This window comes from Emiliania huxleyi, assembly GCF_000372725.1.
Source record: "Emiliania huxleyi CCMP1516 chromosome Unknown EMIHUscaffold_198, whole genome shotgun sequence".
Lineage (NCBI taxonomy): Eukaryota > Haptophyta > Isochrysidales > Noelaerhabdaceae > Emiliania > Emiliania huxleyi.
The window spans coordinates 85537-102701 of record NW_005200615.1 but is presented as its reverse complement, the minus strand read 5'-3'; the positions used below and the strand labels follow the sequence as shown (position 1 = coordinate 102701).

Here is a 17165-nt window from a genome sequence, read left to right as displayed (position 1 = left end):
TGTTTGCGGTCAGGCACGCGAGGGCCCCGTCGCGAGGGCCTCCTCCGGCCGCCGCCGCGAGCAGCGGCGGCGAGCCGCCAGTGGCAAAGAGCACCTCGCCTCCTCCCGCGGCGGACGCGCCGTCCGAGGCGCCCGAGGGGGTCACGCTGACGGAGATGGTACGCGCGCTCAAGCGCAAGCTCATCGATGTCGAGGGGCAGCGGCAGGATGTGGCGAGACGCGCCGAGCAGCTCGAGAGCCAGCTCGCGATGGAGAAGAGGGAGGTGTGCGCTCGCACCGGCCCGTGGCCCACTCGCCCGCACACTCCCCGCGCCAACGTGCGCCGCGTTGCCCCGCCGCCGCAGCACCAGCGCACGACAGTCAAGCTCTCGCGTCTGCTCGCAAAGCGGTCAGCGTCCGACGCGGCGCCGGCGCACGAGGCGGAGCTGCAGTCGCTCCGCCGGGCCGTCGCAAATCTGCGCCAGCAGCTCGAGCAGCGAGACTCGCTCGGCGAGCGGCCGCCCGCCAAGCGACCCTCCGACACGGACCAGCACTCCGCGCCCGCGGCGCCGGCTGCGCCGGAGAGCGAGGCGTCGCCGCCGCCGCAGCAGGAACCGACGCCGATGTCGGTGGAGAGCCAGGGCGCGGGCTCCGCGTCGATGGGCAAGCGCAGCCTCTCCGCGGACCTCCCGGAGAATGCCGCGCCGCGCCTGCAGAATGTGAGTGCCGCCGGCGGGGCGGCGGACGCTTCCCCTGCGGCGGACGGCGCGGCAGGCGCGGGCGGCGTGGGCGGCGTGGGCGGCGCGGGCGGCGGCGGGGGCGGCGCGGGCGGCGCCGCGCCGCCGCCGTCGGCCGTGCCCATGGTGCGCTCGGTGAGCATGAGCATGCGCACGCCGCACGGCTACGTCGAGGGCGCGATCTGCATCGAGGCGCCGCGCCGGCAGCGGGTGCGAACCTCGACGGTGCGTGACAACTGCCCCACGCCTCCCCCGCCCTGCTCCGCCCTGCTCCGCCCTGCTCCGCCCTGCTCCTCCCTGCTCCGCGCTCCGCCGGCCTCCGTCGCCCCGCGCCTGCGCTGTGCCGCCCTGCGTCGGCCGACCTCATCGCGCCGCGCCTGCCCTGCGCCTCGCAGGTGATGCCCCGCTCGAACTCCTCGGCGCCGAGGTCGGGCAAACTTCCGGGCGTGCCGCTGCACAAGAGCCCGACTGCGCCCGCCACCCTCGAGGACGTCGGCACGCAGGCGTGATGGCGGATGCGGACGTGTGCGCAGTGCGAACCCTTTATTCCACAGCGCGTCGCGAGCAGTACAGGTTCGTACATTAGGGGATCTAGAGGGTGGCGTCAGTGTTCAGGCAGGCAGGGGCCCCAGCGTCGTGGTCACCTTAGCCGATGACGACGCGTCGGACAGTCCGCCACGATACACAGAGGGACACGGTGTAGTGCCTGTGTGAATAGTTGTAAATGCCAACTACCCCGATCAGAGAATTTCTCCATTATCGACTGAAGTTTCTCGGATCTCCATAGATTCTCGGCGATCTCGGTTCTCTCGCGCGACTGAAATTTCAAATATCTAGATGTATCAAAAACGATATACGATAATCGTTACTTTTGGTCAAGTCTCAAGAGACGCGCGAGAGCGCGAGACACAATCGCAGTGCGTAGAGTCAAAAACATGCCGTCGCGCTGGCCGCTCTGGCTCTGCGCTCTGGCGTCTGGGGCTCTGGCTGCGTGCCGCAACGGTCTCAGATATGTCGATGTGAAGCAGCGCCCCGTCCCTCACTTCTTCGCGCCTGCGACGCCCGCCCTGTGCGTGTGCCAGAGGTAGACCGTCCGCTGCAGCGCCTCGTGCAGCGTGTACAGCGGCTCGTACCCGAGGCGCTCCTTCGCCTTCGCCGACGAGAAGGCGTACGTGAGCGAGGCGACCGCAAACATCGCCGGCGTGAGGAGCGCGAGATCGCCCGTGACGCGGCCGCGCGTGGCGCGCTGCACAAGCTCCACCGCGTACCCCAGCGCCATCATCAGCCTGCGAGGCAGGTACGTCTGCTTGAAGGCGCCGCCCGTCTGCCGCTCGTAGTAGTGCCCGACCGCGTCGTGGAAATCGGCCGCCCGCAGCGGCTCGCCGTTGGTGATGCAGAACGCCTCGCCGCCGACGCGCCGCTGCGGCGGCGGCTTGGCGCGCTCGGCGTGCAGGGCCGCCTCGGCGAGCAGGTGGGCGTAGGCGACGTTCTCGTTGTAGACGTAGTCGATCAGAGGCTCCGGCAGCATGATCTGCACCTGTGACACGAGATCTGGGGAGATATGGGGAGATATGGGGAGATATGGGGAGAGATGGGGATGATCTGCACCTGGCCCAGCTCGAGCCACTTCTCCGTCATGAAGTTGTCCTGCAGCCCGAAGATCCCAGAGCACGGCCGCACGGCGACAGTCTGAAGCGCGCCGCGCGCCGCGGGCTCGAGAGGCGCCCCGTTGGCGGCGAGCACCATCGTCTCCGCCTGCGCCTTGGTCCAGCCGTAGTGGTTTGGCGAGTTCTGCGGGCCCACCAGCTCCGAACTCTCGTCCATCGAGGTGCTCACGAGCGCGGGCGCAACGCAGACGTTCGATGTCGACGTCTGCACCAGCACCTGCACGCCGCACTCGGCGCAGGCGCGAAGCACGTTCCCCGTCCCGGTGACGTTCACGGCGTGACTCGCGGCGTACTGGTACTGGAGCCGCTCGTAGTAGCGGATGAGCGCGACCGTCAGGTAGACGACGTCGACGCCTTCGCAAGCCGCCTTGATCGACGAGTAGTCAGTCACGTTGCCGACAGCGAACGTCGCGCCCTCCACCCCGCGGCGCGGTGCGACGACGTCGAGGCCCTTGACCTTCTTCTCGCCGCGCTCAACCAGGGCCTCCATGATTATGAGTCCCACGCTGCCCGTGCCGATGACCAGGTATGACTTGCCTGTGGCGGGCGCCTTCTCCTTCACGGTGGCGTGCAGGCCGGGCCTCGCGCGCCAGTCCACCCCGGGTGGCGGCTGTTTCGCCGGCTGACGCGGTGACGGCTTGAGCAGCCAGTAGCAAACGGCGGCCAGCGGCAGGAGGCGGCCGGCAGCGAGAAGCATCGCGATCGTCTCAGGCTCGAGAGGTGGCATGTCGGGAAGGGTCGGCGGGAGCCGCAGAGGGTCTACCGGGTACCCCGAATTGACCCTATTCTGACTGGGTTGTAACAAAGTTTGAAACACGCGAGGCGCAGCCAGTTGTTGAATCATTGGTTGAAGCATCGAGTCAGTTAAATTGAATCGTTGAAGCTCTTGCTTGATTGATTTCGCAGCTCGCCGTGGAGCGCAACTGGTGGAGCTTCAGCGTCAACCCGACGCCCATGGGCAAGCAGTTCATTGTCCAGCCCCAGTCCCAGTGGGAGAGGGACAGGGAGCGGCAGCAGGCCAAGGAGGGCAGTGCCCCACCGCAGCCGGTCTCGGGCACCGTACCCATACTACTCAAAAGTATAATATACTACCACAAAGCACCACTAGCGATTTCGCGCGGAGGGCGTAGTGAAGCGCTGGGGCGCTCACTGTGTGTTATTCGGGTGGGGATCCATCAGTGGTAACCGGCTTTAGTCACAGATCCAAGCTCAGACGCCACACCAACACCACAAACACGCTCACTTCGCCGCTGCTGTAGATGCCAAATCACCGCGGCCGTCTGTGCCTGCTTCCGAGTATGACTCCGAGTTCGACTTTTCCGACGCTGAGGCGCAGGATAGGACGGCAGGGGTCGTACACGACGCAGTTCAGCAGGCTGTGATGCAATACGGCTATGACGACGAGCTCTTCCAGGCGTGGAGGGACGGCGAGATACGGCGAAAGGACTTGCCGGAGGAGGTGGTGGCTATGGCTTTGGACCTTTGCGAGAGGTGGCGAGCGGAGCAAGAGCGGTGTAGGCGCGTCCACGCGGCGCAGCGGCTCTCCCGCGACCCCGGCCCCTCTCATAGCCGCAGCCGTAGCCGCAGCCCCAACTCTTGCCGCTCTTCCGTGTCGGGTTGTGACGAGGGGTGAGGGGACACGGATTGAAGATCCCTCACACCAAGATCGTGCAGGGCGGGGATACATGTCCCTAAATCCCATCTCGTCTCAGAGTTTGACCGTTTTTATTTATTTATTTATTTGATTGATTTCCTGGCAGCTGGCTGGAAAGGTGGGAGGGGAGTGAGCGCGGCAGGCGGGGCACATCACTGACATGCCTTCGCGACGCCAGCCGGCATTTCGCCAGGTGTGCACTCTGCTATAGCTAGTACTGTGTGTGTGTGTGCTCACACCTAACTGTAGGGGGTGCCGAGCCATGAAAGAAAGAAAGAAAACAGAAACAAGGGAGGGAGGTGGTGAGGCCGACAAGCCGCCACCACACACAGGGATTTTAAGGAGAGGAGTGTGGTGCTAGCCGTCACCCACCCTCGGGCGTTGACCTCTTCCTATCTCTCCTCGCACAGTTTCTCGCCAATTCTCGCAGCGACCTTCATGCCGCCTCACGCACACACACGCTAGAGAGAGAATAAAAATCTCTCTCTCACACGCCTCTTTTGAGCGGCATGGAGGCTGCGCGCTGCTAGCGCGTCGGCGGGGGTGGCGCTGCCATATGCAAGCGCACTTGAGGCCGTCTGACGGTCCTGGTCGCTTCAGCAACGCCACTACACCCCACGAGTGTCGCTCGTCTGGAAAGCGAGGGCCTCGTCTCCAGCCCGGCTGCGGCCGGGCACCTGGCGTCCACCACGGGCGTGCACAGAGGGTGCAGCGGTGGAAGATCCCAACTCATGTCATCTACTCGCAGAACGCACGTGGGCTCAAGACCGACAGCGCTCTCACCGAGGCTATCGACGCTCTCCGACACCGCTCAGGCTTCTCTGCCGGGCTGCAGGAGACGTGGAGAACGGGCCTGGAGGAGATTGAGGAGGACGGCTTCGTCTTCCTCGGCGCTGCACCCGCTGTACAGAACGGACGCGGCTCAAAAGGAGTCGGCATCCTGCTCTCGCCACTGGCTGTCGCTGCGTGGCGAGCAGCTGGAGCCGTTGTGCACAACGACGTAGGCCCGCGGGTTATCGCAGTGCGTATGGAGGTTGAAGATTCGGCTGGCAGGAAGCAGGGACTGTTTCAAGTGGCGTCGTATGCGCCTATCTCGACAGCCCCGGACACCGAAAAGGACGAATATGAGACCGCTCTCGCCTGTGTGCTCTCGCGACGGCAGTCCGGCGACATTGTGATTGTTTGTGCTGACACTAACGCGAGCATCGGACGCGGCTGCCTTGGCGGCCAAAATGTCAACTACGGTGCGGTCGGTTCTCATGGTATCGACTTTCTCAATGACTCTGGGCGCCGCCTGCGCTCGTTTATGGAGCTGCACGACCTTGCTGCACTGTCCTCGTTCTTCAAGAAGCCGTTTTACGGGACGTGGCTGCACCCGTGCAGTAAGCTGCAGAAGCAGCTGGATCACATCATGATCTCTCGATGCGACTTGAAGAGATTCACAGACGCCGGGGCATGCTGTGGACAGTTGATCGACAGCGACCACAGTGCTGTCTTCTGCAAGCTGCGCTTCACAGTGCGGCTTCGACGCAAACTGGAGCCGCGTGCTCAGCTCGCTCGACTCGACACCGCACCGTTGCTGAACCAGGACCAGGCGGTCCAGTTCGCTACGGATGTGGTGACGAGCCTCGGCACATCCGACGCCTCGGCCGTATCGTACTCAACACTGGCCAAGGCGGTGGAAAAGACCGCTGCCGAGACGCTCCCCAAGCGTGAGCGGCCTGCGCCGCTGTGGTTTGCGGCGAAGGAGGGCGTTTTGCGTGCCGCCATCGCGAACCGCAACGCCACCTTCAACGCTCATCAGCGGCAACCGACGGCGGACGCTGCCGCTCGATATCGACAGGCGCGCTCACGCGTGCAGCTCGAAATCAGGCGTGCCAAGTCGGATTGGATCCTCGGCAAATGCACCGCCATCAACGATGGCATCTGCGGCGCCACGGGATCCGCGGCCGCCTGGGCGACCGGCGCGGGCGGCGCCGCGCCGCCGCCGTCGGCCGTGCCCATGGTGCGCTCGGTGAGCATGAGCATGCGCACGCCGCACGGCTACGTCGAGGGCGCGATCTGCATCGAGGCGCCGCGCCGGCAGCGGGTGCGAACCTCGACGGTGCGTGACAACTGCCCCACGCCTCCCCCGCCCTGCTCCGCCCTGCTCCGCCCTGCTCCGCCCTGCTCCTCCCTGCTCCGCGCTCCGCCGGCCTCCGTCGCCCCGCGCCTGCGCTGTGCCGCCCTGCGTCGGCCGACCTCATCGCGCCGCGCCTGCCCTGCGCCTCGCAGGTGATGCCCCGCTCGAACTCCTCGGCGCCGAGGTCGGGCAAACTTCCGGGCGTGCCGCTGCACAAGAGCCCGACTGCGCCCGCCACCCTCGAGGACGTCGGCACGCAGGCGTGATGGCGGATGCGGACGTGTGCGCAGTGCGAACCCTTTATTCCACAGCGCGTCGCGAGCAGTACAGGTTCGTACATTAGGGGATATAGGGGGTGGCGTCGGTGTTCAGGCAGGCAGGGGCCCCAGCGTCGTGGTCACCTTAGCCGATGACGACGCGTCGGACAGTCCGCCACGATACACAGAGGGACACGGTGTAGTGCCTGTGTGAATAGTTGTAAATGCCAACTACCGATCAGAGAATTTCTCCATTCTCGACTGAAGTTTCTCCATTCTCGCGTCGGCGATCCTCGGTTCTCTCGCGCGACTGAAATTTCAAATATCTAGATGTATCAAAAACGATATACGATAATCGTTACTTTTGGTCAAGTCTCAAGAGACGCGCGAGAGCGCGAGACACAATCGCAGTGCGTAGAGTCAAAAACATGCCGTCGCGCTGGCCGCTCTGGCTCTGCGCTCTGGCGTCTCGGGCTCTGGCTGCGTGCCGCAACGGTCTCAGATATGTCGATGTGAAGCAGCGCCCCGTCCCTCACTTCTTCGCGCCTGCGACGCCCGCCCTGTGCGTGTGCCAGAGGTAGACCGTCCGCTGCAGCGCCTCGTGCAGCGTGTACAGCGGCTCGTACCCGAGGCGCTCCTTCGCCTTCGCCGACGAGAAGGCGTACGTGAGCGAGGCGACCGCAAACATCGCCGGCGTGAGGAGCGCGAGATCGCCCGTGACGCGGCCGCGCGTGGCGCGCTGCACAAGCTCCACCGCGTACCCCAGCGCCATCATCAGCCTGCGAGGCAGGTACGTCTGCTTGAAGGCGCCGCCCGTCTGCCGCTCGTAGTAGTGCCCGACCGCGTCGTGGAAATCGGCCGCCCGAAGCGGCTCGCCGTTGGTGATGCAGAACGCCTCGCCGCCGACGCGCCGCTGCGGCGGCGGCTTGGCGCGCTCGGCGTGCAGGGCCGCCTCGGCGAGCAGGTGGGCGTAGGCGACGTTCTCGTTGTAGACGTAGTCGATCAGAGGCTCCGGCAGCATGATCTGCACCTGTGACACGAGATCTGGGGAGATATGGGGAGATATGGGGAGATATGGGGAGAGATGGGGATGATCTGCACCTGGCCCAGCTCGAGCCACTTCTCCGTCATGAAGTTGTCCTGCAGCCCGAAGATCCCAGAGCACGGCCGCACGGCGACGGTCTGAAGCGCGCCGCGCGCCGCGGGCTCGAGAGGCGCCCCGTTGGCGGCGAGCACCATCGTCTCCGCCTGCGCCTTGGTCCAGCCGTAGTGGTTTGGCGAGTTCTGCGGGCCCACCAGCTCCGAACTCTCGTCCATCGAGGTGCTCACGAGCGCGGGCGCAACGCAGACGTTCGATGTCGACGTCTGCACCAGCACCTGCACGCCGCACTCGGCGCAGGCGCGAAGCACGTTCCCCGTCCCGGTGACGTTCACGGCGTGACTCGCGGCGTACTGGTACTGGAGCCGCTCGTAGTAGCGGATGAGCGCGACCGTCAGGTAGACGACGTCGACGCCTTCGCAAGCCGCCTTGATCGACGAGTAGTCAGTCACGTTGCCGACAGCGAACGTCGCGCCCTCCACCCCGCGGCGCGGTGCGACGACGTCGAGGCCCTTGACCTTCTTCTCGCCGCGCTCAACCAGGGCCTCCATGATTATGAGTCCCACGCTGCCCGTGCCGATGACCAGGTATGACTTGCCTGTGGCGGGCGCCTTCTCCTTCACGGTGGCGTGCAGGCCGGGCCTCGCGCGCCAGTCCACCCCGGGTGGCGGCTGTTTCGCCGGCTGACGCGGTGACGGCTTGAGCAGCCAGTAGCAAACGGCGGCCAGCGGCAGGAGGCGGCCGGCAGCGAGAAGCATCGCGATCGTCTCAGGCTCGAGAGGTGGCATGTCGGGAAGGGTCGGCGGGAGCCGCAGAGGGCTCTAGTACTTACTCGTGGGCGGGACGACCGCAGCCAAAGAGAGAAGAATTTTACGAAGAAACTCCCTCGCACAACACTAGATTCCAAAATCCTGCTCGTGGGGACCCTGTCCTCGTCCCATCCCTCGTTTGGCGTGTCTGTTTTCTTTCTTTCTTTACACTAGAGAGAAGAATGAAGAATTCTTAGGGCTGAGGAGACGCCGTCGGCGGCCTGCCGCCGCTCTCTGCCCTCTCGGCGGGTGAACAAAAACCAAATTGGCCCATTTTTTCTTTTCGTCGGCACTTTCCGGGAAAGGCGTTATCGCGCTGGGTCTCCAAGCGATGATCGGAGGCTCTCTCCGGCACGCCGCTCGCCGTCTGCGCGCTCCTGCGCTGGCCGTTGCCGGCTGCGCCGCTGGGACCAGCCTCTACCTCCGTGGCGCCGACGAGGAGTTTCGGCACGTGAGCGAGTCAGAGCTGCCGACCACGTACGACCCTGAGGCGTTTGCTGCCGTGTGGAGCGCGCACCCTCGCTGCTGCCTGGCGCGGCTGCGAGAGATCGTCGCTCGCGTCGCGCCGCTCGCTGCGGTGGTGCTTCGCGACTCGCTGCGCGGCGGAGTTCCGGGCGAGTCCGAGGCGGAGCGGGACGCTCGGTACGCGCTGCGAGCTCGCGAGCTGCGTGGCTGCCTGACCGACCTCGGACCAACCTTCATCAAGGCCGGCCAGGCGCTCTCCATCCGGCCGGACGTGCTGCCGCCTCCGGCCGTCTACGAGCTGCAAAAGCTCTGCGACGCGGTGCGTGCACATCCCCGATGCGACGGCAGCGCTGACCGTGCTCACCACACCCTCTCACGTCCGTGTGCGAACAGGTGCCCTCTTACCCGACGGCGGCGGCGCTCGCTCTCATCGAGGCGGAGCTGGGCGCTCCTGCGTCGAGCCTCTTCGAGCTCGACGCGTCGTCGGAGCCCATCGCAGCGGCCTCGCTCGGGCAGGTATACCGCTGCAGGCTGCGCGAGGGCGGCGCGGAGGTGGCGCTGAAGGTGCAGCGGCCCGACATGATCCGCGCCGTCTCGCTCGACCTCTACCTGCTGCGCCGGTACTGCCTCTTTGTGGAGTGGTTCAAGGTGCGAGTCCTGACCAACTTGCTCGGCGCCGCCGAACGCACGCCGTTTGACGTGGCGCTGCTCGACACATTCGCACGCGCCTCGTACCTCGAGCTTGACTATCGGCACGAGGCGGCCAACTTGGAGCGGTTTCGGACGGAGCTGCTCCCGCGGCTCGGCAGCAGTGTCTACGTGCCACGCAGCTACCCTGCCGTCACCACGCGCAAGGTCGAGATCGAGCCGAGATAGAGCCGAGAGGTGGCCAGTTTCCACACCCTCCGCTGCGCTCTCTCGCCGCTGCGGCCGATTGCGGCGCTCGTCCACTTCGCGAGCGCCACCTGAGTGGCCGCCAGCGAGTCGCGCTTCGAGCCGGCAGGGGGGGGGGGGGGGGGTAGGGTGTCATCACCGGGGCTGGGGGTAAGGGGGGAGGGGTGCGGGGTACCCCTGTGATGCCACCCTACCCTACCCCCCTGCCGGCTCGAGCACAGGTGCTCGCCACCGAGTGGATCGAGATACGGGGAGATATGGGGAGATATGGGGAGATATGGGGAGATAGGTGCTCGCCACCGAGTGGATCGAGGGCGAGCAGCTGGCCAGGTCGCCGCCGGAGGTCATCAACCGGCTCATCGCGACGGGCGTGGACTGCTTCATCTCTCAGCTGCTAGATGTCGGATTCTTCCACTCCGATCCGCACCCCGGCGACCCACCCCCTACCCCCACGGTACCCTGCGCCCATCCACGTCGGATTCTTCCACTCCGATCCGCACCCCGGCGACCCACCCCCTACCCCCACGGTACCCTGAGCCCATCCACGTCGGATTCTTCCACTCCGACCCGCACCCCGGCGACCCACCCCCTACCCCCACGGTACCCTGAGCCCATCCCGTACCCCGACGGTAGCGGCCAGCTCCCTAGGCAACCTGCTGGTCGACGCGCGCGGGCGGCTGGTGCTCATCGACGCTGGGCCTGATACATCAATGAATCCGTCAAACCAATCAGGCAGATTGATGGATGAATGTAGGTGCTCATCGACTTTGGGCTTTGCGCTGAGATCGCCGCCTTCGACACGCGGCATCGGACTCTTAGTTGCTGCACGCCCAGACCAGCACGGCATCCAGACTAGCACTCGAGAGGGGGCACTGGGCCTTGCACTTGAAGCGCTGTCCGGCTCCAGTCGAGGGCCAGCCAGCGCCCTCGTACCAACAACGCCTCTGGCGTCGGACTTCGGCGATCCCCAACACACGCGAGCGCTAGTGAACTCCCAGGGAACCGATATGCCTTGCAGTATTTCTGTACAATACTCAGGTCCCGCTGGCAAGAGCAAACAAGCTGAGCTTACCCAGAGAACTCCAGTCTCACCCAAAATTAGCTGCCAATTAGGCACCTGACCTCCGCGATCGTCAACCTGATGCGCGGCGATGTCGAGGGACTCGTCAACGACGCGAGCACGCTGCGTTCCCTCGGCTCTGTGAGTGTGGATTGCGTCCCTTCACCCCCCTCCAGCCGCGCACAGGCGATCACGCTGCGCTTCTTACCGCCGGACGTGGACAGGGAGGCGCTGCTGCCGCCGCTGCGGCGCGTGTTTGAGCAGGGGCGCCTCGCCGCGGCCACCCAGGCGAGCGAGAGTCTCGGCGGCGGCGGGCGGCGGCGCGGCGGCGGGCGGGCGGCGCAGTACAGTGCGGTGGCGTCGAAGCGGCGCCAGTTCGCTGCGATCTCGCGCGATCTGAACCAAATCTTTTTCGACTTCCCGTTTGCGGTGCCCGAGTACTTTGCCCTCATCACGCGCGCGCTCATCGTGCTCGAAGGTAGGCCTCGCCTCATTTCGGCGCATCTCGTCGCATCTCGTCGCATCTCGGCGCATCTCGTCGCATCTCGTCGCATCTCGGCGCATCTCGTCGCATCTCGTCGCATCTCGGCGCATCTCGGCGCATCTCGGCGCATCTCGGCGCATCTCGGCGCATCTCGGCAAGTCTCACGGTTCGTCACGGCTCATCTCGGCGCATCTCGGCCCATCTCGTTTCATCTCGGCTCAGCTCATCTCGGCTCAGCTCGGCTCATCTCGGCGCATCTCGGCTCCTCGGCTCAGTTCGGCTACATCTGGGCTAGCTCGGCTCATCTCGGCTACATCTCGGCTCATCTCGGCTCATCTGGCTCCGTGCTCGAAGGCATCGCCCTGACCGGCGACAAGGACTTCGACCTCTTTCAGGCGGCGTACCCCCTCGCGGCGCAGCACGCGGCGCGCCTATTCGGCGCGAAGCAGCTCGCCAGCATGCTCGGCGAGGCGAAGGCTGCCGAGCGCAGCTGGCGCGCCCTGCTGCGGCGCGAGTCTCGGCAACCGCGCGGCCAGCTGCCGTCGGTGGAGGTGTTGTGACGTTAGTGCTGCCCTCTTGTGAGTGTGAGCTTGCTTCTTGTATGCCTGAAGTGCGATGCAAAAGAGAACGTACGTGGTGAGAGACGACACAGCACACACACGTACACGTGTCGAGACGGTTACTTAACGAACCAACGGCCCGCTTACGGCTTTATCTACACGTGTACACGTGCAAGCCCCACCCGACTCACGGGCAGGCGTGGGGCGCGTCGCCCGCTTGCTGTTGCTCTAGGTGAAACGTCTTAGGAAACGACACGAGAGGGTCGGCCCGACGGCGGGCGGAGAAGACGGGCACTGGACCAGAAAGGACTGGGAGAGAGTGTGAGTGGAGGGAGGGACACGCGGTGGTTCGGACGTCCCCCCCCTCGACGCAGTCGAGTAACTCCCGATCGACGAGAGGAAAGTGTCCCTCAGAGTAGAGAGTGTGTGGCTGCTCTACTAAGCCACGAATGAAGTAGTGGGGGGGGACAGCGTTGCAGGAGCCGTCGGCGGTGCTGTCGATGCAGGCGACGGTGGAGAAGCTGGCAGCGCTGATGCCACCGATGAAGGTGACGACGAAAGAGCCGACGACGCTGTAGAGGCTACAGGCGAGGTCGTCGACACGAGCCTCGGCAGAGAGACCGATGGTGCTATCGGAGCCACCGTCCAGTGGAGCGGCGGCAGAGAGGCCGAGGCCGACGGTGCTATCGGCGCCACCGTTGAGTGGAGCGGCGGCAGAGAGGCCGATGGCGTCATCGGCGCCGTAGTGGAGTCGAGCGGCGGCAGCAACGGAGTCGTCAGCGCTGGCCAACGAAAGGAGCAACGGCAAGAGCGACGGCACTGTCATCGGCGAGGCCGTCGAGTCGAGCGACGGCGACAGAGCCGTCGGCAACTCGAGCGACGGCGAGAGAGCCGACAGCGGAGCTATCGGCGAAGCAGCCGACAGCGAGGCCGTCGGCGAGGCCGTCGAGTCGAGCGACGGCGACAGAGCCGTCGGCAACTCGAGCGACGGCGAGAGAGCCGACAGCGGAGCTATCGGCGAAGCAGCCAACAGCGAGGCCGTCGGCGAGGCCGTCGAGTCGAGCGATGGCGACAGAGCCATCGGCAACTCGAGCGACGGCGAGAGAGCCGACAGCGGAGCTATCGGCGAAGCAGCCAACAGCGAGGCCGTCGGCGAGGCCGGCCGCCGACCGGCCTTCGCAAGGGAGGCGTGGAGTTCGTGCATCATCCGCCTCCTGTGCAATAGCGCGTCACTGGAACCATGCATGCACGCATCGTGCTCGTGCCTTGGACCCAACGCAGTGTCTTCAGCCCCTCCTGGCTCCTGGCCGCGCAGGAGCCCGTACCTCCGCAGTGTGGGCGTGTGAAAATTAGTTCTGATGTGTCAACGGCTGTACTATCAGTACTATAAAATGGCCAACGGCGAGCTTGCCTGTAGCACGGGCTGCGGGCTGCGCCGTACCGTATGAACCTACGGGCTTGTGGTTAGTTAACATTTACGACTTGCCCGTGCTCAAGCTCAAGCAAGGCCGTTGGCAAGGGGCTTTCAAGTAGCCAAAATACACACATACTCTGCAGTAGTAGTGTACTGTGTACACCAGCGCCAGACGCAAACAACAGCTCCTTTCACGTAGAATTCGCTAGCGGCCGACGGCCGTCAACGACGACCACCCACATTGCAATGAGACCGCAGCCGCCCGTGTCATCATGCTGTCACGGCGGGCTCGTCATGGACATCACGGCAGCTACGGCCACCAACGCATGCATGGACAACTGATGCAGGAGCGACGCGCCCACTTCCTGCAGCCGGTCTCGCTCCGGGTGTCGGAGCAATGCAGTCCGCAACCGGCCTGGCTCTCCGTCTGAGTCTGAGAGACGAAACACAGAGTGTGTTGCTGGGCCACCGGGCACGTCGCAAAGCAAATGCAGCGCCTCGATGCATGCCTCAGTAAGAGCACCCTCTGCCTCGGTGCACACATCGAGTGCGTCGACCAAAGCCTGCGCAGTCTCGGCCTCCACCATCGCGTCGCGAGCGGAAAAGTGGGCCGCCAAGAAGCACAGGCAATGGCAGCAGTGCTCGAGCAGGCTCGTCGACGACAGTTGCTTGTGCATGACGCTGACAATCGCGCCCACGACTCCGGCGCCCACGAGGCGGCGCCGGGAGGCGGTTGTGTCGCTTGATCCTTCATGAATCGAGATGCAGGCTCGCATGATTGTATCGATTCCCTCCTTGGCTATGTGCGGATGATCCGGGTACCTCATGAGCGAAGCCAAGACAGCCTCGATGCAGCCACCATCCTTCGCAGCGAGGGCAGGCTCCTCTACACCGTTGGCAAAAAGGTGGAAGAGGTATCGCACGAGAGTCACGCCGCCCAATTGCATGTTCGCGTCTTCAATGTTCTCACGCAAGGCGCGGGCGACCTCCACCGCGCCACCAGAAGCGACAAACGCCCGTGCAGCATTCGGCGCTGAGAGTCCCGAGCCGCAAAAAAGAACCAGGGTCGTGCATGAGAGCATGGCGATCTGGGGAGTTGATGCATGAGCCCGAAGTGCGCCGAGCACCGCCTCAACGCCACCCGCTGCAACCACCGTCGCGATCCTATCGATGGGGTAAGAGGCGTGCGCTGCTGCGTCGATGTTGAAAACGCTCTGTGGCTCGATTGGCTGGGCGAGATAGCGGTGAAGCAGCGCCAACACCATGCCCACGAACTTTTCCTCGGCGTCGTGATGCTCGCGAAGGACGTTCACGAGAGCAGGAGCGTCGTATCTCGCCAACGTCTGCACAGACGGCAGCCCCGGTGCAAATGCCATACGGATGCGGTCGGGCGCGTCGGCAATCACGTGAAAGGGCCTGCGACGCTGCTCCATCTGCACGCAGTACGCAGCACACCGCCCCCGTTCGAGTAGCATGAGCCCAAGTGCTGTGTACACGGGCCGCTCTGATGCCTCTGCACACCGAACGGCCGTGATCTGCCCTCGCTTCCATCCGGTCACTGTAGTCGAGTTGACACCCGACACACACTCGATCCAGTCCCCCACCGAAAACCGCAGCGGCGGCGAAGACTCATCGCCTATCTTGAGTGGTGCGTAGCCGCCACCCTGCATCCACGAGCGCTCGTCCAGCATGACTGGGCAGCCAATCACCGTGCTGCGGTCATAGACGCGCTTGATTCGCTTGACCCGTCCCGTCTTCACGCCCTCACGCGAGGCGCGCCACTCCTGGCTCAAAAGTCGGACGACACAGAGCGGCCTCAGCTTCGCTGCGACTTCTGCCAGAGGGCGGGCGAGCGTCGCTTCGGTCATGTGCACGCCATCCGACAGGGTAAGCCGAGTGCCAACCTCGCACGACACAAAGCTGAGGAGCTGGACGTTTGGCTGACCTCCGCAGTGGTAGAACATGGCCCGCACCGAGCCGCTCGAGAGCTCCCCATCGTCCCGCCGCCGGGCCATGGCTTTGACGAACGACTCCATAATGTATGTCAAGAGCGAAGGTATGGGCGACCGCGGCGGCGATCGCGGCGGCTCTTATGACCGACGGCACCCTCGGCGCGCGTCCGCGAGCTTGTCGGCTACTCTGATGTATAGGCCGACCGTCTCTACCCGACTACACTTCCACGTCTCGCTCACGCTGAGAAAAATTCTGAGACAAGCGAGCGCTAGTGAACGCGCTGGAGAGAGAGAGAGAGAGAGAGAGAGAGAGAGAGAGACGCCCAGGGAACCGATATATTGCCTTACAGTATTTTTATACAATACTCAGGTCCCGCTAGCAAGTCATGAACAGGGTAAGGGAGGGAGGGAGAGCAAACAACTGGGAAGTTCACAGCTGAGCTTACCCAGAGAACTCCGTTCTCACCCACAAGCGAGCGCTAGTGAACGCCCAGGGAACCGATATGCCATCCCCAACCGCCCGAGCGCCCGAGGTGGGCGCTCGGAGGCCGGAGGCATGAGAAGGCCGACATGCGCGCGGGGCGCACGAGCGGCGGAGCGAGAGCGGGCTCGCGTATGGAGTGGTGTGTGTGTGTGTGTGTGTGTGTGTGTGTGTCGCGCCTTGCGGGGGGGGAGCGGAAAGGAGGAACCTCTTCCCAAGAGCACCACTCTTGGAGCGCCGCCACTACCACCCAGAGCGCTGCAAGCAGCGCCGGGCAATGACGGCTTACCGCCCATCCAGAGGCCGACCGTCTCCTACCCGACGGTGGCACTCTTCCACGTCTCGCTCACGCTGAGAAAAATTCTGAAATGCCGTGCAGCAGAGTCACCGACGATGAGTCGGTCCGCGTGCCTCCTAGTGCGGTCCCGTACCTCTCACACATCCATGAACTCACTTTGGCCTCACTGAAGGTGATAAGGTAAGGTAAGGTACAAGGTAAACGTCTCCATGAAGGTGATGGGTGAAGAGCGCGATGCCCCAATCCTGAATCCTCAGGTTTTAGATTTTAGGACGCTGTCCACCCCCTACTCCTGACAGCAGACTACTCCTCACAGCACACTCGCTGCTGGCACGACAAGTGTTGTGCTCCCACCCCACCCGCTCGTCGCGGTGTGTAAACCGCAACGCGGCCGAGGCGCTCGCGGCGCCGGCGGCTCTCAGTTTAGACGCCGATTCCGGCGGCACGGTCGGGCCCGAGCGGCGGGGTGGCGGGGGCAGGGCGGTCGTAGACGCATCGGAAACCGACAGTGCCGGCGCGCTCGTACGACTCGCCAAAAAGGAAGTACTTGTTGTGCGTGGTGCACGGAGGGCCGCTGCCTGGCCCGCCGCGGTTCGGAAAGTACCAGTGCGACCTATTCACGAGGGGAGCCGTGAAGAGACGCCGTTCACACTCTTGGGGGGGAAGGAGGTTTGCGACCCGTCCGGCCGGTAGTTTGAGCCGCCGCGCAGCAGCACCGAGCGCGTGTGCTCGTCGGCGATCTCGTCGGTGTACTGCCTACGCGGGGGAATAGACGCCAACCTCAGGGGCGGGAAGGCGGCATTGAGCAGTGTATCGGAGGCACCGCGTGAACACGAGGGAGGCGAAGCAGTGAGTACAGCTGAATACGGCTGAATGCGCGTCCTCTCGAGCGCTGGCTGGGAGACGAGAATACGTGCTCCGCTTCTAGGGTGTGCCTCTTTTGGTACTGTGGCGTACCTGTGTCGAACCTGTGTGCTGTGAGAGAGACTTGTGTTGGTTGGATTCTAGGGCGTGCTGCCACACGTTGCCCGCAAGGTCGGAGACGCCGAAGGGCGAGTCTCCCGCCGGGGAGTGCGCCGTCACCTGTTCACACCGTCGCGCTGTGAAGAGACCCTCGACCACCGGCGGCCTCTCCCGCAAGGGTTGAGGGGTCAGGGGTGGGGGATAGGGGGCGGGGGCGGGGTCGGAGGCGGGGTTTTCGGTGGGGTGGGGTTAGGGCGGGGGCGGGGTGGG

General features: G+C 64.7%; 5 protein-coding genes across 5 annotated transcripts in view; 2 read left to right on the top strand and 3 right to left on the bottom strand.

Annotated features, from left to right (window-relative positions):
- Positions 1 to 1755: 1755 nt before the first annotated feature.
- On the bottom strand, positions 1756 to 3103 carry EMIHUDRAFT_468545 (hypothetical protein; the record flags this gene model as incomplete). Its single annotated transcript, XM_005781882.1, has 2 exons — positions 2325 to 3103; positions 1756 to 2253 (listed from the first exon to the last, which is right to left on the bottom strand). The coding sequence occupies exons 1-2, from the start codon at positions 3078 to 3080 to the stop codon at positions 1756 to 1758; spliced, it is 1254 nt and encodes a 417-aa protein (XP_005781939.1). The 5' UTR covers positions 3081 to 3103.
- A 1490-nt stretch (positions 3104 to 4593) lies between these two features.
- Positions 4594 to 6425, top strand: EMIHUDRAFT_233879 (hypothetical protein; the record flags this gene model as incomplete). Its single annotated transcript, XM_005781881.1, has 3 exons — positions 4594 to 5918; positions 6057 to 6126; positions 6405 to 6425. The coding sequence occupies 3 exons, from the start codon at positions 4594 to 4596 to the stop codon at positions 6423 to 6425; spliced, it is 1416 nt and encodes a 471-aa protein (XP_005781938.1).
- A 523-nt stretch (positions 6426 to 6948) lies between these two features.
- Positions 6949 to 8296, bottom strand: EMIHUDRAFT_468544 (hypothetical protein; the record flags this gene model as incomplete). Its single annotated transcript, XM_005781880.1, has 2 exons — positions 7518 to 8296; positions 6949 to 7446 (listed from the first exon to the last, which is right to left on the bottom strand). The coding sequence occupies exons 1-2, from the start codon at positions 8271 to 8273 to the stop codon at positions 6949 to 6951; spliced, it is 1254 nt and encodes a 417-aa protein (XP_005781937.1). The 5' UTR covers positions 8274 to 8296.
- Positions 8297 to 8655: 359 nt separating this feature from the next.
- Positions 8656 to 11787, top strand: EMIHUDRAFT_113732 (hypothetical protein; the record flags this gene model as incomplete). Its single annotated transcript, XM_005781879.1, has 6 exons — positions 8656 to 9108; positions 9183 to 9644; positions 9973 to 10137; positions 10786 to 10884; positions 10930 to 11097; positions 11623 to 11787. The coding sequence occupies 6 exons, from the start codon at positions 8656 to 8658 to the stop codon at positions 11785 to 11787; spliced, it is 1512 nt and encodes a 503-aa protein (XP_005781936.1).
- A 4392-nt stretch (positions 11788 to 16179) lies between these two features.
- EMIHUDRAFT_468543 (hypothetical protein) overlaps positions 16180 to 17165 on the bottom strand; it is a gene marked incomplete at its 5' end in the record, with an annotated part of 3399 nt that continues 2413 nt past the window's right edge. Inside the window, 2 exons of the mRNA XM_005781878.1 lie at positions 16180 to 16545; positions 16611 to 16688. Coding sequence (XP_005781935.1) covers positions 16356 to 16545; positions 16611 to 16688 — 268 coding nt within the window. The 3' untranslated portion in view covers positions 16180 to 16355. The remainder of the gene's footprint in view (positions 16546 to 16610; positions 16689 to 17165) is intronic.